Source organism: Rosa rugosa, chromosome 5 (assembly GCF_958449725.1).
Source record: "Rosa rugosa chromosome 5, drRosRugo1.1, whole genome shotgun sequence".
NCBI lineage: Eukaryota > Viridiplantae > Streptophyta > Magnoliopsida > Rosales > Rosaceae > Rosa > Rosa rugosa.
In genome coordinates this window covers 39,539,173-39,556,725 of record NC_084824.1, presented here as the reverse complement: position 1 = coordinate 39,556,725, position 17,553 = coordinate 39,539,173, and the positions used below count along the sequence as shown (strand labels likewise).

The following is a 17,553-nucleotide window of genomic DNA, read 5'->3' as shown; positions in this document are numbered from 1 at the left end:
AACCGAACCGCACCGCACCGCGCCCACCCCTAGTTTTTTCAATAAAAATGAAAAGAAAAAAAATATAGAAAAGGAGGAACGGAAATAGTGAAAATTTGAAAAAGATCAAGATAAAAGCTCCAATAAAAAAATAAAAAAACAAAAAAGGAAAAACTCAAGAATGATTTCGAGGCGGAACACCAAGTTCAAAACACGTGATGTGGTAGATAAACCTTGCTAATTATTGTTGGGGGAGAATTCAAATCCGACTGGATTATACATTAGGGCATTCAATTGGATTATACTACTAGCTCATCTCCTAGCAAACTATAAAACCCTCGTCGCCCTGAAAACAATCTTGTTTGATCGACCTGATGGCTCTGAACAGGAATCCGGCAATGGCTGCCATGCTGTTAGGGTTGTTGTTATTGATGCATGGCCCCACTTCGGCATTGGCCCTATCGGGCGGGGCAGTCGGCGGAGGCTCCTTCTCATCCGGCGGCTCTTCTTCATCATCATCATCCTCATCTTCTTCTAGGTACTACGATTCTGGCGATGGTTCGTCCTCTTCGTCGTCGTCCTCAATGAACTTCATCATCTGGATAATCATCGGATTCATCGCTGCAGCTATCGCGTTTTTTCCGTTTGTTTTTGTGATAGCCTGCTGCTGCAAAATTAAGGGAGAAAAATGTTCGAGTTTTTCAACTAGTGTTTTGAAGCTCCAGGTATGGATATTCCACTTATAGTTCATACTTTATTAGAGTTTTCTAATACTTCTTGTTATTGATGATTAGTGATGATCATATAACCAAACCGTTCGACAAACTAGTACACTAGATCATGCATACAAGAGAGTTCATACTTATGCAATGTTTATAATGATTGTTTAAGTTTTATCATGAAAATTTCCAATAATATACTTCTGTTTTTCAGAAAAAGTAACCATTTATTCTTTTTCTCTAAGGTTGGTTTATTGGGCTCAGCACCAACCCTCCAAACGGATCTCAATCGGATTGCTGAAACCGCAGATACTTCCACCTCTCAGGGTTGGAGCAATGTTTTGGCAGGTAAATTCAATTAGTGTCTTCTCTAGTATTTTTATTTTTTTCCAATTAGGGAGAGACTTTATTCATAACTCTGAGATCGAACACTTGCAAAAATGGAATATTAACTAGCTAGTGATCTTGTCAAAGCCTCGTCGCTTGGAAAGCCAGATGGAAAAAGATCTGATTTGTAATTTACTTTTCGGTAAAATTAGTTACCATATATGTGTTTGTGTGTGTATTTTTTTTTATTTTTTTTTATCGTCTGTTTGTTTGCTTAGGGATATGACATTGGAGTCCTGATTATTAATTCTAAATGCCCAGTTATTGATTTTAGTCTTTTCTTTTTCCTTTCTAAAATTTTTTTCTTTTATGTATTTTTTTTTTGCAGGGGCAACAATAAGTTTGCTTCAGAATCTTGACTATTGCATCTCAGGTTATTCATCAGTAAGTCCAATACCATCTCCTATTGGAAATATAAATAATGGGTTGACAGATGGATCAAATATAACTAGATTTAGAAATTAGAAATGTCAAGGACATGAAATATAACTTCTCGCGTGCTTGTAGGTGGCTCTAAAACAAACCATACAGGATGCAGAGAAATACTTCAATCAATTGTCGATCACAGAAAGGGCTATATGTGATAAAGAAACGCTTGTCAATGTGAACAACATAAAAGTTAAAAGTTCAACCAGCAAGGCAGCTACTGGATCCCAGAGTGAATATATAACGGTAAGGCCAAACATACATCCCCCGATTTTAGTGTCGAGGATTTTGATTTATATACAAGGTTTTCTTATCATGAATGGAATGGTATTGTCCAAAGGTCATTTTGGTGTCTGACCTATTAAATAGCTCAAGTTAGTCATGGTATAGACAGGAAAGTTGGGCGGAAACCCCAAAATGATTTCGGGTGTCATAATACAAACACTAATGTGAGCGATTTCATAGGTCAGACCTCATTTATCAGCAATGATTCGGATAGCTTTCAATGTAACAAGAAAACTCCATCATTTGATATCCTGAGTTGTCCAGTTGCATGCTTATTTTGGGATATTGGATTGTAACATATTTAACCTTGTGTCGTACTAAATTTCGCTGATCAGGTTACTATACTGGTGGCCACTCGAGGATTGTATAAGCTGCCAACAGTTGATGACAGTAGTACCTTGAAGCAAGCATTGCAAAACCTCAAATCCATTCCCTCGAACAAAATATTGGTAAGAAAGGAATTGATACTTTTAGTAAATAGTAAGTTTCTCCTTAAGTTTAATATGCGTACAAATGATTTCTTGTTCTTATTTCTGCAGTCAGTCCAAGTCTTGTGGACTCCTCAAGAAGAAGATGACAATCTGTCAGAACAGCAATTACTCAATAAGTACCCTCTTTTGAAGCCTTTTAAAGATTATCCATTAGTTGAAGTTACGTTAGGGTGAGCTAAACAGTATGATTGATGCATCTTCCGTGCGGCAACATAGTGGGAAAGTTATGGTATTTGTAATAATGCTTCTTCGAAATATAGTTATATTTTTGGTATGTCACCGCTATACCAAAACAAATGTAGTAGTCATTCGTGCACTCTTTGCTAATTGGTGTCTGTTAAAATACATAGATTTGTGGAGACTTTTGTTATTATTTCAGTACGTACTCTTTATATTGTAATCTGAAGTTCAGACTCTATGTCCTACCTTGTATTATGCAGTTTCATTAATCAAGACTTGAGGGCTGCCACACCAGCCCATTAAAAAAAAATAATAATAAGGAAGGCACTAATTAAACTATGCTCTAATATGGGAGAGCAAAATTTCATCTTTTTTGTTTTTTCCCCGATAATACCATATGCTCTTGGTATGAGATCGCGAGATACAAATGTATAAAGGAGGATGTATAACATTTTCATTTTAGTTCATTGTAATGCTATGCGGCATGTGTTATTTTGTATGGTATAAGTGCTCAGCATTGAACAGTGATAAACTTATCATTGGATTCTTATAATTTTAGTACGGTATTTTGAATTTTGTCATTTAGGATCAATGTTTTTTTTTTTTTTTTTTTATCAAATAAGAACTTCATTAATAATGAACTGCTTACAACGAGTTTTAGGCGACATCTCTTACTCAGAAATGGCCACTATACTTCACACTGGAACTCTATAATGACTGACTCTAAACTTGCACTACAACTGTATGACAAAGACAATAAGCGCAAGAGCAGTGAATCCTTGACATCTCACCTCTCGTCTAGCCAGTAAGAACTCTAAAACTAGACAACTTACTTGTGTGGACACTAACTCACCAACCAGAGTCCTCCTGACCAGCTTTTGATCGACCAAGCCAACACTTGTTGTGACCTAAACTCGACCAAAAGGATTGCCGGACATTCAAACCTGGGACTAAAGAAAACCCAACACCATCACCACCCTGTTGTCAACACCATCCATCCACAACTGCTCCAAATCGCCATCGCCTCCGACCCGAACCCAGGCAGGAAAGCCCCACTAGAAGGCCAAGGATGATTGTCTATGCCATAGCCAGACATTTTCGCCACCGCTGCTGACCCAACTCCAGAACAGGAACTACCCTCTAGACGGCGAAAGAGAAGATTGTCTCTGCCACACCCTTAGTAGTGCCTGATTACCAACAATACACCAACAACCAAGCAAAACAAAACTAAAAGCTGTAAAACAAAAACAACACCTAATGGACCTAGAAAAATATCCCAGGCCCAATTACCACCAGGCCCAGACCGCCACCGCCTTCAGACCCCGACTGCCGTCAAACTGCATCGCGCCAGCACTAGCACCACCGGAGACTGACCGCCACCATCAGCATACCTTCCTCCCTTCAAGCCAGATCAGGATCAAACCAGCCATCACCCCTGAACTGGAGTTTCCCATCCCTGCCAACCACCGGACCAAACCAGATTGGAAGACAGATCCCATCCGATCGGAGCCCGCCTAACATAACCACCAGAGATCAAAGCAGCCCCACTCCGCCAACCACCCACAAACCCTCCAAACCAGATCAATCCAGCCATCCCCTCCACCACGTCCCCGTATGGCTCCGCCTTCCAACTTTGACCAGTCGCTGCCAACCCGACCCTCCTACCAAGCCTCCGCCGGTCAAAAACCTTGCAAACCCTCATTGTTTGAACCCCAAAACCTATCAACCAAAGGCCCAGGGCCACTTTTTGCCGATAACCGGCGATATTAAGCCTACCCGTCCGGCAACAACGTCCATAGGACGCGTCGCCGGACAAGTGAGAAGATTTTTAGGGAGACTCTCTTGCGGCTAGTTCATTTAGGATCAATGTTAATGGTGGCAAAATGACTTTAAAAAGAAAATATGCTTGTCGCGTGATGATGGCAAAATATGCTTGTTAATGGAGTCTCTCGTGCTGCTGTCCATGGAGAGACTCGAACAGAATCTGACCTGACCAGGACAAAGCCCAACCCTCTAAGCGCAACTGCCATGCTCTGACCTGATCTACCAGCACCTCAGATCCCACACCACTAACTTTGAGCGGCGCCCGCCTTGGCCTTGACGAGCCACCATAACACAACACCCCGGAGGCTGCACAGCAAGAGGCAATTGCTCCGGGACAAATCAGGTCTCCGCGACAAAGTAGACACGACAATAGCCTAACTTGATTTGGGCGACCACAAAGAAGATGCCCTAGTTGTACTCCATTCATAACGGAGAGAGATAAAGAGAGGCCAAATCCAAGGGCGTTGCTCTCCCAAACCTAGCAGAGCTCTGCTAGGTTGAGACATTCAATTAATGTACTTTTTCTTCATATCTGCATGAGAATATAGTAGATGAGTGAAAGGGACTGAAAATTAAACTAGTAAAAAAGTTTTTCTACTAATGCCATGGCTCATTTTTAAGAATTAGAATCCATCCAATCTGTTTGGCTCCAAAACCAGTCGGCTTGCAAACTGTCTCTTTTGAGCGAGTGATTGCGCAGGCGTGCCAGCACCGTGGGGTGCAGTCGTTGGGGTAGTCCCTTGACCTGACTTCTTCTTCAAGCGCTGTGGACGAGGAGAGCACCAACCTCGTCACAGGGTTCTTCTCTAGCCTTTCGGAAAAGGACTTTTGCCTTACGGATAAGGACTTTGGATGTGATCTCTTCGCGTCACCGAATCGATACTTAGTAGTGCAGACTAAGCAGAGCAATCATTGGGAAGTTTGGAGAAAGCACGGGTTGCGCTAAAGCGTGACTTTAGCTTCGCTGGGTTGCGAGGGCGTTACCCTTGCTTCGCTGGTAGTAACAGTGGCGGTTGCGCTCGCAGTCGGCTCCTGGGGAGACTAGGACTGGAAGTACGGTCGCCGGTTGGTATGGTGATGCTGACAGTCGGCTCTTGGAGAGACTAGGACTGGCCGGCGGTCACCGGGTTTCAACAAGGTTGAAGGTTTGCTCCGGGGAGGCTTTGTAATCGCTAGGATTGATTGATATGAGAGAGAGTTTCTTCATTCATCCTTGAAACCTGGTATATATACCTAGGGTTTCGACTGCTCCTTGTTGTAGAAGGATTATTGATTGAAGTTTCCTAATCAATCTCTGCTACCTGACTCCGATAAGGTTTCGTTTTCCTCATGGATTCCGGAATGGGCGAAGCTGTAACCCAAACCCCAGTAGGCTTATTTTTGGGCCGCAGGTATCGGCCCGCTGTGCTAGATCCCACTAAAGGATATTGCCAAAATTACTTTTGGGCTCAAACATTGCCCCCCAGGCCTCGAAATCAGGCCCATGAAAATGTAACTGATTGAAGGGGACTAAAACGACCCGTTCAATGCTTGAAACGATGTCATTAATGAGGGTTGCGTCCTTTCGCTCGCGAAAACACCTTTCTGTTGTATCGTTTCCCTCACAAAATCTCTTATTTAAATCCGCAGCCACTTCAGACCTGTCACATCAGAAACTCTTTTAGTCTCCTAAACCCAGAAACCCTCTTTTGCACACACCTTCCTCTTTGAAACCCAGAAATGGCTCCCCCAAAAAAGATAGTTATCGATCAAGAAGAAGAACTGAATGAACAGGCCGCCCATTCTTGGGGAACCAACATCGGTGCCAGCCTGGTCCTCCAGACCATTATCCAGAGACCCCTGCTCCTCAGACTCTCGAACAACCATGCCGGACTGGGTCCAACGCCGCGAGATTCTTTCCCGGCCGACGCCATCGCCTTCTATGGCTTACCTGTTCGCCGCCCCATCCCAGTCCTCCGAAGGACTCCTGGGGATTTTACCAGTTAGAGTGCCCCTAATCATCGATCAAAAATAGGGCATTGGCCATCTTTTATCAGTGCGGCGGAGCTTTCCTGGTATCGTGAAGCGCGAGCTCGAGATCTGGCTCGCTGGAACGCAGCAGGTATCACCCATACTATCGATCTTTGTTTTTGTCTTCCGCGCGGTGGCAATCGTTCGCCACTCGCTGCCTTTCTCTGTTTTTGGAACACCGCCACCAACACCTTCGATTTTCGATTTGGCCAAATGAGCATCACTTTATTGGACATTCTCACCATCACTGGCCTACCCATCGACGGCGAGCCTTATCTGCATGGCCAATTCGACTCTGATACTTTTACCTCCACCATGGCCCAACATGGTCGCAGCGCTCATAGCGGCTCCTATCCGCGGTGGTTGGCCTATTACCGCCAGGAGCACAATGTGACTGGCGGGATTGCTTTCTTGGAGTACTGGCTTTGTAAGTTTATCTTCTGCACTTCCTCCTGTAAGCCCACTGGTGCCTGGACCTTTCTGGCAACGGCCCTCTACAACGGTCGCCGCGTGGGGTTAGGACAACCAGTGTTGGGTGCCCTCTATCGCACTTTGTACCAAGCCACCATGCATCCCTTCGAGACTAGCATTTCTGGCCCTTTTTGGATTCTTGACTTCTGGATTCAAATTTACTTCCCATATTTTCGTCGCGACGACATCCCATTGCTTCCACCTACTGATCAACTCCTGGGACGATGGCTCAGTCGCGATGAAAGGTACACATCCCCTCCTTATTCTGAGTGCTTCACATACTTGTACCTTCTGCACGAGATGCCATACTGCGACTTAGTGCTGAGTAGAAGATTCCCGGCTCCGCTTGAACACGGATTTCTCCCTGGCGCCTCTCGCTACAGTGATCGCGCGCGCTTGGCTTTTCGCCGCGCAATTTCCTGTTCAGACATCAGGATTGCCGCTGACGAACTCAGTTATGAGCTCTACGCTCCCAACCACTTCGCTCGCCAACTCGGCTTTGTTCAATTAGTGCCATTCCCTCTGTATGATGCTTGGAACTACAACACCTCTTGGCGTAGACTTGGGCCTCTTTCTGGGTCTCCGCCAGCACAAAGCACACTCGCACTGGTTGATCTCCCTGACTGGGCTAAAGAGATTGACTCTGTGGATGGGGCTGAGGAAGGATACGAGGCATGGTGGGCAGAAGTTTCTGTTAACTGCTGGATGCAACAGCATGATGAGCTATTCGCTGCCATTTTCGGGGAACTGCGATACCCCTATACTGCCGACGTCGATCTACTTGCTCGCGTCCCTGAAGACGCTGCACAAGCTCCTCCTCCTGCTGCTGAGCCGGCTCCGCGACCCGCGCGAGCCCCACGTCAGGCCCAGGCTGGTATCGTAATCCGCGAACCCCCTCAAGAGGTAAATATCCTGACTTATGTTTTGTCCTTTGTTCATTTGCTCTTCCCTTTTAATTCAAATTTTGCTATTCCAGGGAAATGCGCCATTTTCTGGCAGTCGCGCAGCCAACACTTCCCAAGCCACTGGCCAGTCTGGGAAACAAAAGGCAGTAATGACAGAGCCTGAAGACAAAGAATCCTCCTCTGATGATGATGACTCGCAGACGGTAAGAACTTTCTGTTTGAGTAAATCATACTTCCTCCACGAATCAAACCTAATCTTCTGACCCCAACAGATCGCCGCCCTCTCGGCTCGGAAATGCAGTCGCTCTGATCCTCGAACTGACCTATGGGCAGAAGATGAACCAATCGCTGACCGACTGGTAAGATACAAGCACACTCAGTACTTGTTAGCAATTTCTTTTCATTCTATGCGACCATGTAACAATTCTCATTCGCAGGTTCGCCACAGGTCCTCGAGACACACTGAAGAAGGATCTTCAGCTGCTGGTGAAGGCACATCTGCTTCCCAAGCCCAAGCGCCAACTATTGTGAACAACTCTCCACCTCCTGCGGGCGCTGCCAGTAATGCACAGTTGGCCTTGATCCCAGTGCAGATCATAGATGATAGCTCGCCTGAGGCCGAAGATAGAGTACCATTACCGGATGCGCCTCGCGAGGAACCAAGCGATATACCTGTCCTGGAACAGATAGCGCCTGACTCAATTCCTATTCCCAGCGAAGCTAACCCAGAGGCAATGCCAGCAGTCGTTGTGCGTGAGCCCCCAGCCGAGGAGGTATTTCCCTTAACCAACTAATTCATTATTACTTCCTGGCTTAAATACTCTGACAATACCTTCTTTCAGAATCCAAATGCCTTCAACACTGAGGATGCTGTAGCTGAAGCTGTAGAGGCAGAGGCTGCTGAGCCCGCTCTTAATATGGTTGGTCAGGAACTTCCTCCCCCTGCCCCCCAAGTGCCAGACCTTCCTGAACCAGTGCCAGAGGCAGCACCTGTCGCTGAGCCTCCTGAGGCCCCTGTCGCTGAGCAACCAACTCCCTCCACTCTGGAAAGGTTAGCTCGCGTACTCAAAGTGACCCCTCCTGGGGTCGTAGATGAAGCTAGAGAAGGCCTTCGTCGCGAGCTTTGAGGGTACTTCTCCGCGAGGGAGCCATCACTGAAGATCAATTCCAAGAGGTCGATCAACTGCTGCAAAATCTTCCCCAAGGGCTCAATGAGCGGGCAGTCGCGAACGCGCAGGCTAGGCAGACCGAGACGCACTATCAGAACCTCACTCAGCACACAGAGACCGCGCGCGATTTCTTGGGTGACCAAGCTAACCTCATCAGGGAACTGACGCTCGAAAGGAACCACTTGAGGTCCCAGATTCAGGCTTTTCAAGCCCGGTTAACTGACGCTCGAAAGGAACCACTTGAGGTCCCAGATTCAGGCTTTTCAAGCCCGGTTAACTGACGTTACTACCAGGCTTACTCATGCGGAGCCTCAGTTAGAACAACCCCTCGCTGCCTTCGAGACGCTATCCCAGGAACTGGCTCAGGCTCGTGTGGCAGCCCAACAAGCCGCACAAGCTGCTGCAGATGCTAGTTTTCGTTTAGATGAACTTTTCCTTCGCCTGACCCATGCAGGCCGCAGACTTTTGGGCCTCTAGAATTAAGCCCATGTTTCGTATGAACAATAATATTATTATTAACTTAATATTTAGCCCATATTGCTTGGCCCAAATACATATCAACTTAACCTCTCAAACTGTTCAGCGCTTTAATTTGTTTTAATGCTTTTAAAACTGTTTGAAAAGATTGAAAAGATAGTCTCGAAATGGAGCGGTTACCTCCTTGGAGACTGCCCCGCTACCCACGTGCTTTCAATTATCTTCATTTCCGAGATCTTAGCATTTAACACCAATTGATACGCTCATTGATGGCAGTGAGAATATCACAACCGCCCATCGTACGGTCGAGGCCACTGAGACTGGCACTATAAATATCTGCACTCTGGAGAGATGATATACACAAATGAATATGGGTTTCCCAGAAATAGTATCACAATCTCTGCTTCTCTTCCTCCAGTTTCTACAATCTTCTCCTCACGATATCAGCCTTAGCCTCAAATTCCTAGGCCTTATGGCTTAACCTCAATACCTGGGTAGGTCTTATGGCCTAACCTCAGGTCCAACCACATGTCTTTGGTCTCTGGAAGTCGCGGTGAAATCCACCGGTTTCATTTAGCCTGAAGAACATGTGGTGCTCCCGATACGGCGGGACTCGATTCTGAGGGGTCCCCTCTCTCAGATTGCCCGCGTGGAGCAGGAGGAAGAAAGGCGGAAGACCAATATGGGTCGCCTGTTCTTGCTCCGTAGCCTACCTCCAGGGTCTGACTGCGTGACTTATGTTTTTCCCCTGGAGGTAGATGTGGTTGTGAGTCGCACTCTCCGTGAAGACCATCTCCATCCCGGAGGATAATCCAACCAGAAGGGTTGCGATGGGTTATTTCCTTCCTTTTTCGTCCGGTACAGACGGTAGCGGCTGCCACTCAGATCAGAGGAGGCATGTGGGTGAAGAGAGGAAGAGTATGAATGCCCGAGCACCACCCCCTCGCTGCCACAAGATCCAGAAACTCTCAGTAGATCTGTAACTTTATGGTTTTTATTCTAAGCCACTTCTGGCCTTGTAAACCGCAAATGTAATTATTTTGATTTGCACTTTGTACTGCTCTTGCCCGCAAAGCCACTTTATGAATGAAAGTTTTTAATACTTTTGCAAATCAGAGTATAAAATAAGGCCTCAGGTATAGGCCATTACATGCATTCTTAACACCATAATGTCAAAGAAAAGAAAAATTGACAATAATAACAAGAAATTTGAAATTGTTGACCAAAAATAAAGCCTCAAATAAGGCCTGAATGTACAGAGTGTTGCCCCCCTAGTCTTCGTAGGTGACGCAAGTACAGGAGACTAAGGCCACAGAAAAGGCCTGAATATGGATGAAGCGAACCTGGGGAGACTAAGGTTGCCCCTCTGTCTGAGAAGAAGGTTGATCCGGTGGATCTTCAAACTCCCAAACACTAGGGTAGTATTTCTTCAGGAAACGCCCGTTAATGGGATTGCGGTGGAGGTCGCCATCCAAATCTTTGAGGTGAACAGCCCCGCGCTCTAGAATGCGATGAACAACGAAGGGTCCTTCCCATCGCGGAGACCATTTACCGCGACCGGTCAACTTCTCGCCAAAAGGCAAAACAGCCTTCCAAACCAAGTCACCCTCTTTGTAACTACGGCCACGCGTCCTCTTGTCATAGGCGCGAGCAATCCGTTGCTTTTCCAAGACCAAGTTGTCCAAAGCTGCTAAACGTTGTTGCTCGCTGAGATCTTCGTGTTCTTGCCACATCGCCTAAAGATAATCTTCCCCGATCAAGTGATGCTGATCTTGGACGCGCAAAGACTGGACGTTGATTTCCAAAGGTAAGATTGCATCATGACTGAACATTAGTGCATAGGGGGTCGTAGCAGTGGGATTCCTCTTGGAGGTACGATAAGCCCATAAGGTCTCATACAACGTATCGTGCCACTGTCTAGGGTTTTCAACAAGCATCTTCTTGAGCAAGGTGATAATAATCTTGTTACTGGCCTCTGCTTGACCATTGGATTGGGCATAATATGGTGTGCTGTGGACGAACTGGATGCCCAAGTCCCTGACAAGTTTCTCTACCTCACCGCCCATAAATGCTGCCCCCCTGTCTGAGACCAACACTTCTGGAATGCCAAACCTGCAAATAATATTCTGAAAGATAAACTGGCGAATGGTAGCGCTGGAAGCTTCCTTCAAAGGTTCAGCCTCAACCCATTTCGTGAAGAAATCAGTGGCTACAATGATGAACTTATGCTGGAGCGAAGAGTGAGGGTGAATCATCCCAATCAAATCCAAAGCCCAGCCTCGGGCAGGCCAAGGTTTAATAATGGGTTGCATGGGAATATTAGGAATGTGCTGCACTGGACCATGCGCCTGACAGTCTTGGCAGCCTTTCGCGAACGCGATACAGTCCTTCAAAATGCTGGGCCAATAATACCCATGTCTTCTGATAAGCCAACGCATCTTGGGGCCTTCTTGATGGGCTCCACATACTCCCGTGTGCGCTTCGCGCATCAACCTCTTGGCTTCGCGGCCATAGACACAGCGAAAGTCTACGCCATCTTCCCCACGTCGTCGCAGCTCGTCACCTCTGAGGAAATAATTCAAGGCAAGAAAACGAGTCTTCCTATCTGCTGTAGGATCTGGCTGCTTGAGGTAGTCAATCAACGGAATGCGCCAATCGACGTCAATAGGCCCGAGAACCGCGATGACTGGATCATCTGGTGGGTCAGGCCGCGCGAGCCACGAAGGCAGTGTGCGGCGCTCGACTTTCAGAATGCGAGGGCCAATGATAAGGGCCTCATACTCTGCTTGATTGTTTGTACATTTAAACTCCAATTGGAAAGAATAAGAAAAACGATCGCCCGCTGGATTCTCCAGAACAATCCCTGCCCCTGCTAACGTTTCCGTTCTTGAACCATCAAAGTATAGTATCCAGGGCTGCAAGGAGACCGTGGCTTGATACCGAATAGCGTATTCCGGGATGCGCGCTAAATTTGGCCGAGTTATGGTCACAGCTGCGATCTCCAACTCCTTCACTATGGGGATGTCCAAGGTAGGGTGGTGTGCTAGGAAGTCCGCGATAGCCTGTCCCTTTACTGCCTTTTGTGGCACGTATTGTAGCGAGAATTCAGATAAAGCCAATACCCATTTGCCAATGCGGCCTCGCAGAATAGGCCGCGACAGCATGTACTTGACCAAGTCAGTCTGAGCGATGATGCAAGTGGTAAAGGATAACATGTAGTGGCGCAGCTTGCATGCTGAGAAGTACAATGTGAGACACAGCTTTTCCATCGGAGTGTATCTTGTCTCGCAGTCTGTGAGTGTCCTACTAAGATAGAATATGGCATGTTCGACACCGTCCTCATCGTCTTGGGCGAGCAGGCTGCCAATGGAGGCCTCAGCTGCTGAAATATATAGTTTTAATGGGAATCCAGCCCTAGGAGGAACGAGCACTGGTGGGCTCGCCAGGTAGGCCTTGATTTTATCAAAAGCCTCTTGGTGTTTATACTCCCAGACGAACTCGCTCTGGCCCTGTAGCTTTAGCAGAGGAGAGAAAGGCTGGATCTTACCTGCAGAGTTAGAGATAAAGCGTCTTAAAAAGTTGATTTTACAGAGCAAACGCTGCAGCTCTTTCTTCGTGCGTGGCGGAGATGCGTTTATGACTGCGCTCGCTTTGTCTTCTGGGACCTCAATTCCCCTCTGATGGACAATGAACCCCAGAAAGTCTCCTGCTTGAACCCCAAAAACACACTTAGCGGGATTCATTTTAAGCTTGTGCTGTCGCATGCGCTCGAATACTTTCCTGAGATCTGTGATGTGATCCCCTCTTTTCTGAGATTTGACAACCACGTCATCAATGTAAACCTCCAAAATCTTTCCAAGGATGTCATGGAAGATTAGGTTCATGGCTCTCTGATAAGTCGCTCCAGCGTTCTTCAGTCCAAAAGGCATAACCACATATTCAAAGACGCCCGCGAACCCAGGGCAACGAAACGCGGTTTTGTGTCTGTCCTCTTCTGCGACCGAAATCTGGTGATAGCCTGCAGTGCCGTCCATGAAGGACAATAATTCATGTTGCGCAATGGCGTCCACCAACATATCCGCGACCGGCATGGGGTAGACATCCTTAGGTGTAGCAGTATTAAGGTCTCTATAGTCTACGCAGACCCTCATCTTGCCATTCTTCTTGTGGACAGGCACTATGTTAGATAGCCACTGATTGTATTTGGCCACCCTGATAATGCCTGATTTATGCATTTTTTCAACCTCCTCTTTGACGAGGATTTGAGTTTCTGAATTCATTCTTCGCGGTTCTTGTTTCACATGCCTCTTGTCAGGGAGTGTTGGTAGCTGGTGGCAAACCAAGTCCGGTGACAGGCCGGGCATATCCTCGTACTTTTCCGCAAAGCAGTCTTTGAATTCTAGTAATAAGTCGATAAGCCTCTGTTTCTCGCTAGGCTCTAGGTAAGCGCTGATAGCCACTTCCATAGGCTCATCTGCTGTCCCGAGATTGACTTTCTCGGTAGGGTCTCTGACTTTGGGAGGCGTGTCGTCCAACGCTGCCGGAGCGAGCTGAATTTCCACCTCATTCGCTTGTTCCTGATCAGAGAGTTCTTCTTCAACGATTTCCAAAATCGCGATTCGCTCATAGGCCTCTTTTTCCACTAGATATGATGATAATCTTTCGTACAGCGAGTGGAGGGCCTCTATCCCTTCCTCTGGAAGGTCGTAATCCATTAATCGTTTAAGGGTTTAGGCACAGCGTGGCCAGGCCTTTCCAAGTCTTCTTTTGCGAGCGTAAGCCCCCACTGTGCCAGTTCAGAGGCCGTCACCCCTGTAGGGCGGCCTTTGTTATCGATGCCACTGACTTGCAATGGAGCGATAGGCTCCAAATAGTACCTGGCATCTACATAGTTTGCGGATACTGGGAAAGGACGAGGATCCGCTTTGATCACCTCAGCTTTATCTGTCTCCCTGTTCCACATAATAAGTTCCTGATGGAGGGTTGACGGAACACAGTAGCTCCGGTGAATCCAGTCCATTCCCAGGATAGCGTTGTAGGCCGCATAGCAATCTGTCACAAAGAAAGCATAAACTCCCTCTGCTGGACCTACCTTGATACGCAAGAAAAGTAACCCCAAGGTCTTTGTTACAGTCCCCGCGAAGTTCTTGAGAGTGAGAGACGTTGACTGGATCTTCTCCTTCTTGATTCCAAGCAAGTGCATGGTCCTAGTAGTAATGACATTAACAGCAGCTCCAGTATCAACCATGATCTTGCTAACTTTGGTACCGCCAACTTCTGCCGTGATGTATAAAGGTCTCATGTGATGGACCATAGCAGGCGTTGGCCTAGTGAAGCTCATGAAGAATTCTTTACTGTTGGCGTCCTCTGTTTCCAGAAAAACAGTCTCTTCTACCGGTGTTGTGACCACTGACGTGATCTGCAGGGGCTGTGTATTACATTCCTCGGCTTCTACACATTCCTGAGCAGCGACCGGTATTGCATACCGCGCTGGGAGCACATAAACCATATTGCAGGACGTATCTAATTCACCTATGTCGTCCTCCAGGTTGAGCTTGGGTTCGTTGACAGGGATAGCCGTGTTGAACTGTTTAGCCAACCTGTCTACTAAGGATTCCTCAGTGAGTCCTTTTACCTCACACTGCTCATGCTCCTGAACCACGGGAGCTTGTTCAGGGGAAACTGACTCTGGTTCCCTAGCAACGTCCTCCTCTAGGGGAGCAACTACTACATTCCGGACTTTCTTAGGTCTCCACTGTAAAGTGTCGGTAGTCCTATCCCTGCCCCCCAGTCTCTCGAAAACTGAGGATTTGGCTTCTGGTTCCTCGCGAAACAACCGGCGCCTGACGTGCGGTCGCCTGGACGGCGAGCTCTCCTTTCTGGCTGGCGGAAGTGTTCTTTCCTTGTTAATTCTGCAAAAAACACTGGGCTCAGATGTCCCTGTTGCTGAACTCGCCTGCTTTCGCAAACTGCGAGGGGCCACTAATGGCTTGGCAGCAAGTGCTTCCATCTCCTTCTGATACTGCTCAGGCGATTTGACCAATTGTGAAGGTTTGATCAGGCTCTGGTCTAAAGCCTCGAGCGCGCGCTTGGCTTCCCCAAACCTGCGCTGAAGTTTTCGCTTTTTGGAAGGACTTATCTCCACTGCCTTCCCCTTCTCCCTGGTGTACCACGTCCCTTCCTTGATGGTAGCGGTTGAAGCAGGTGGTATGTAGGGTTTGGTCAGAATGTCTTTGTGCTTGTTTGCAGCCTTCTCCTCTGTTTGCTGATCAACCGTAGCTGCCCTCAGCTTCTTGAACAGATTGGAGTCCTTTGGTGATGTAGGTGACCCCATTTCCTCCCTTTCTCTCGGGCTGGAAGGTTGATAGTTTCGCGATGGCGAGGCCCACTTGATGGGCGGGAGAGAGCCAAAACGAAATGTTTGCTCGACCTCTTCGTGCGACACTTGGATGCCACACTCTTCTTTGCATCGCGAGCATAATACTACGGGTGAGGCTTGACCAAATGGTTTAGCCTTCTTCTGGGCAGGGGCCTCGTTAGGTTCTTCTTCTCGCCCCTGTGTGTTCAAATCCAGGGTTGGTTTCCTCTGTTTCTGCTTGGTCCAGTTCACATCGACCATGTTGATCCCAGTATCAGGAAAAGGGTTTAGGTCAACAAGCGCGGCTGCAGTTACTGAAGCTTCCACTTGAAGACTACCGTTATTGAGCCATACCTGAATCTGGTCCTTGAGCTTCCCACAGTCAGCTGTATTATGGTTCCACAAGTTATGGAATTTACAATACTTCTTTCCTTTCAGCTGATCTGGTCGAGGGAAAGGTCCAAAGTCGGTCTTCACCATCTTCGCGGCGATCATCTCATCTAGAATCTCGTGTGCTTTGTTGGCATCATATGTATACGCCGCGAACTCAGGTTTAGTGAAGGCCATCGATTTGAGCTTGACAGGTTCCTTGGATATTTTCAGTTGCTTCAAGGCTGGGTTCTTTCTCCCTGTCAGTTCATAAGCGGCGATGTCGCTCTCATCTTCCTCATCGTCCTCCTGAACCAAATCCTCACTGTGATAGTGATAGTAAGGATCATACGTAGCCGGCTGGTAGCTCAGGGCCGCTATGGTGCGATTTTTCCCTGGTACATATGTCCCTCTGGACGCATTCTTCCTGGCATCAGTTTCTCTGAGGAGATGTTCGAAGCTTCCCACCTCTGTGATGAGCTCTCCCATTGACTGAATCATGCTTCCATGCTGCTTCTTTCGCTGGCGCGGCTCTAAGCCTTTGATCACCAACTTGATCAACTCTTTCTCCGGCAGGATCACATTCAGTTTGGCCTTCTGAATCTGGAAGCGCTGAAGGTAAGCCACAGCGGACTCCGTGGGCTGTTGGGCCATCTGGGTGAGAGAAGCCAAGTCTACCTCAGGTTCTGTGGCTCCAAAAGTCTCTCGGAAGAGCTTTTCCATTGCAGGCCAATCTGCCACGGTTCCTGGTCGCAGTTTGGAGAACCACCTAAAGGCAGCCCCTGATAGAGAAGTGCCAAAGATCCTGCACTTGAGGATGTCATCATTCTGGTACTGGCCGCATTGTACCCTGAACCTGGCCAAATGAGTTGCCGCATTCTCGGTATCCTCCCCTGAAAAAGTAGCAAATATGATGTTTTTATAACCCCTGGGGAAGGGCGCGAGCATTATGTGCGGTGGGAAAGGTCCCTCATAGACCCCATCCATCTGGGCCCTAGGATTGGCCAGCCGGATCATCTCCTCCACCTCATCACGTCTCACGTACTCAGGACCAGGAGGAGGAGGTATCGCCACATTCTGGCGAACAGCAGCCTGCAATGGTATGGCTTGGATGGTATTTGTTGTTGCTCTTTCTCCTACCTGTACAACGCAAGTTGTAACCGGCTGCTGTAGAGTCACGGCCGGCATGGGCATCTCCTTTGCCAGAGCTGTTATCCTAACCGGGTTGTCAGCCTGGTCAATCCCGTAGTAGCTTCCTGGCAACTCTTGATATACGTTCTCTGCCCCGTCGCTGTCGTATTGAACGAACGTAGAATTGGACGAGGTTCCAGCGCCCTTTGAGGCCTGGTGCTTCTGCCTGGTAGTCTGCCTACCTGAGGCAGTACCCTTGTCTTTGCTACCGCCGATAACAAGCGCTTGTTCTTTGTTCTTCAACGGCGTGGCTGCAGCAGTTGCGGAAGGTATAGCTGTATTGCTGCTAACCTTCTCCCGCTGATTCGGTGG

General features: G+C 47.6%; 2 protein-coding genes across 2 annotated transcripts; both read left to right on the top strand.

Moving 5' to 3' along the window:
• Positions 1-189: 189 nt before the first annotated feature.
• On the top strand, positions 190-2,693 carry LOC133707928 (uncharacterized). The gene is made up of 6 exons (XM_062133393.1): positions 190-704; positions 944-1,046; positions 1,414-1,469; positions 1,593-1,757; positions 2,132-2,245; positions 2,336-2,693. The coding sequence occupies exons 1-6, from the start codon at positions 354-356 to the stop codon at positions 2,459-2,461; spliced, it is 915 nt and encodes a 304-aa protein (XP_061989377.1). The 5' UTR covers positions 190-353; the 3' UTR covers positions 2,462-2,693.
• A 4,515-nt stretch (positions 2,694-7,208) lies between these two features.
• Positions 7,209-8,773, top strand: LOC133711639 (uncharacterized). Its single transcript, XM_062137745.1, has 6 exons — positions 7,209-7,675; positions 7,749-7,880; positions 7,950-8,036; positions 8,115-8,450; positions 8,520-8,597; positions 8,729-8,773. Exons 1-6 carry the CDS (start codon positions 7,478-7,480, stop codon positions 8,771-8,773), a joined length of 876 nt encoding a protein of 291 aa, XP_061993729.1. The 5' UTR covers positions 7,209-7,477.
• Positions 8,774-17,553: the final 8,780 nt, after the last annotated feature.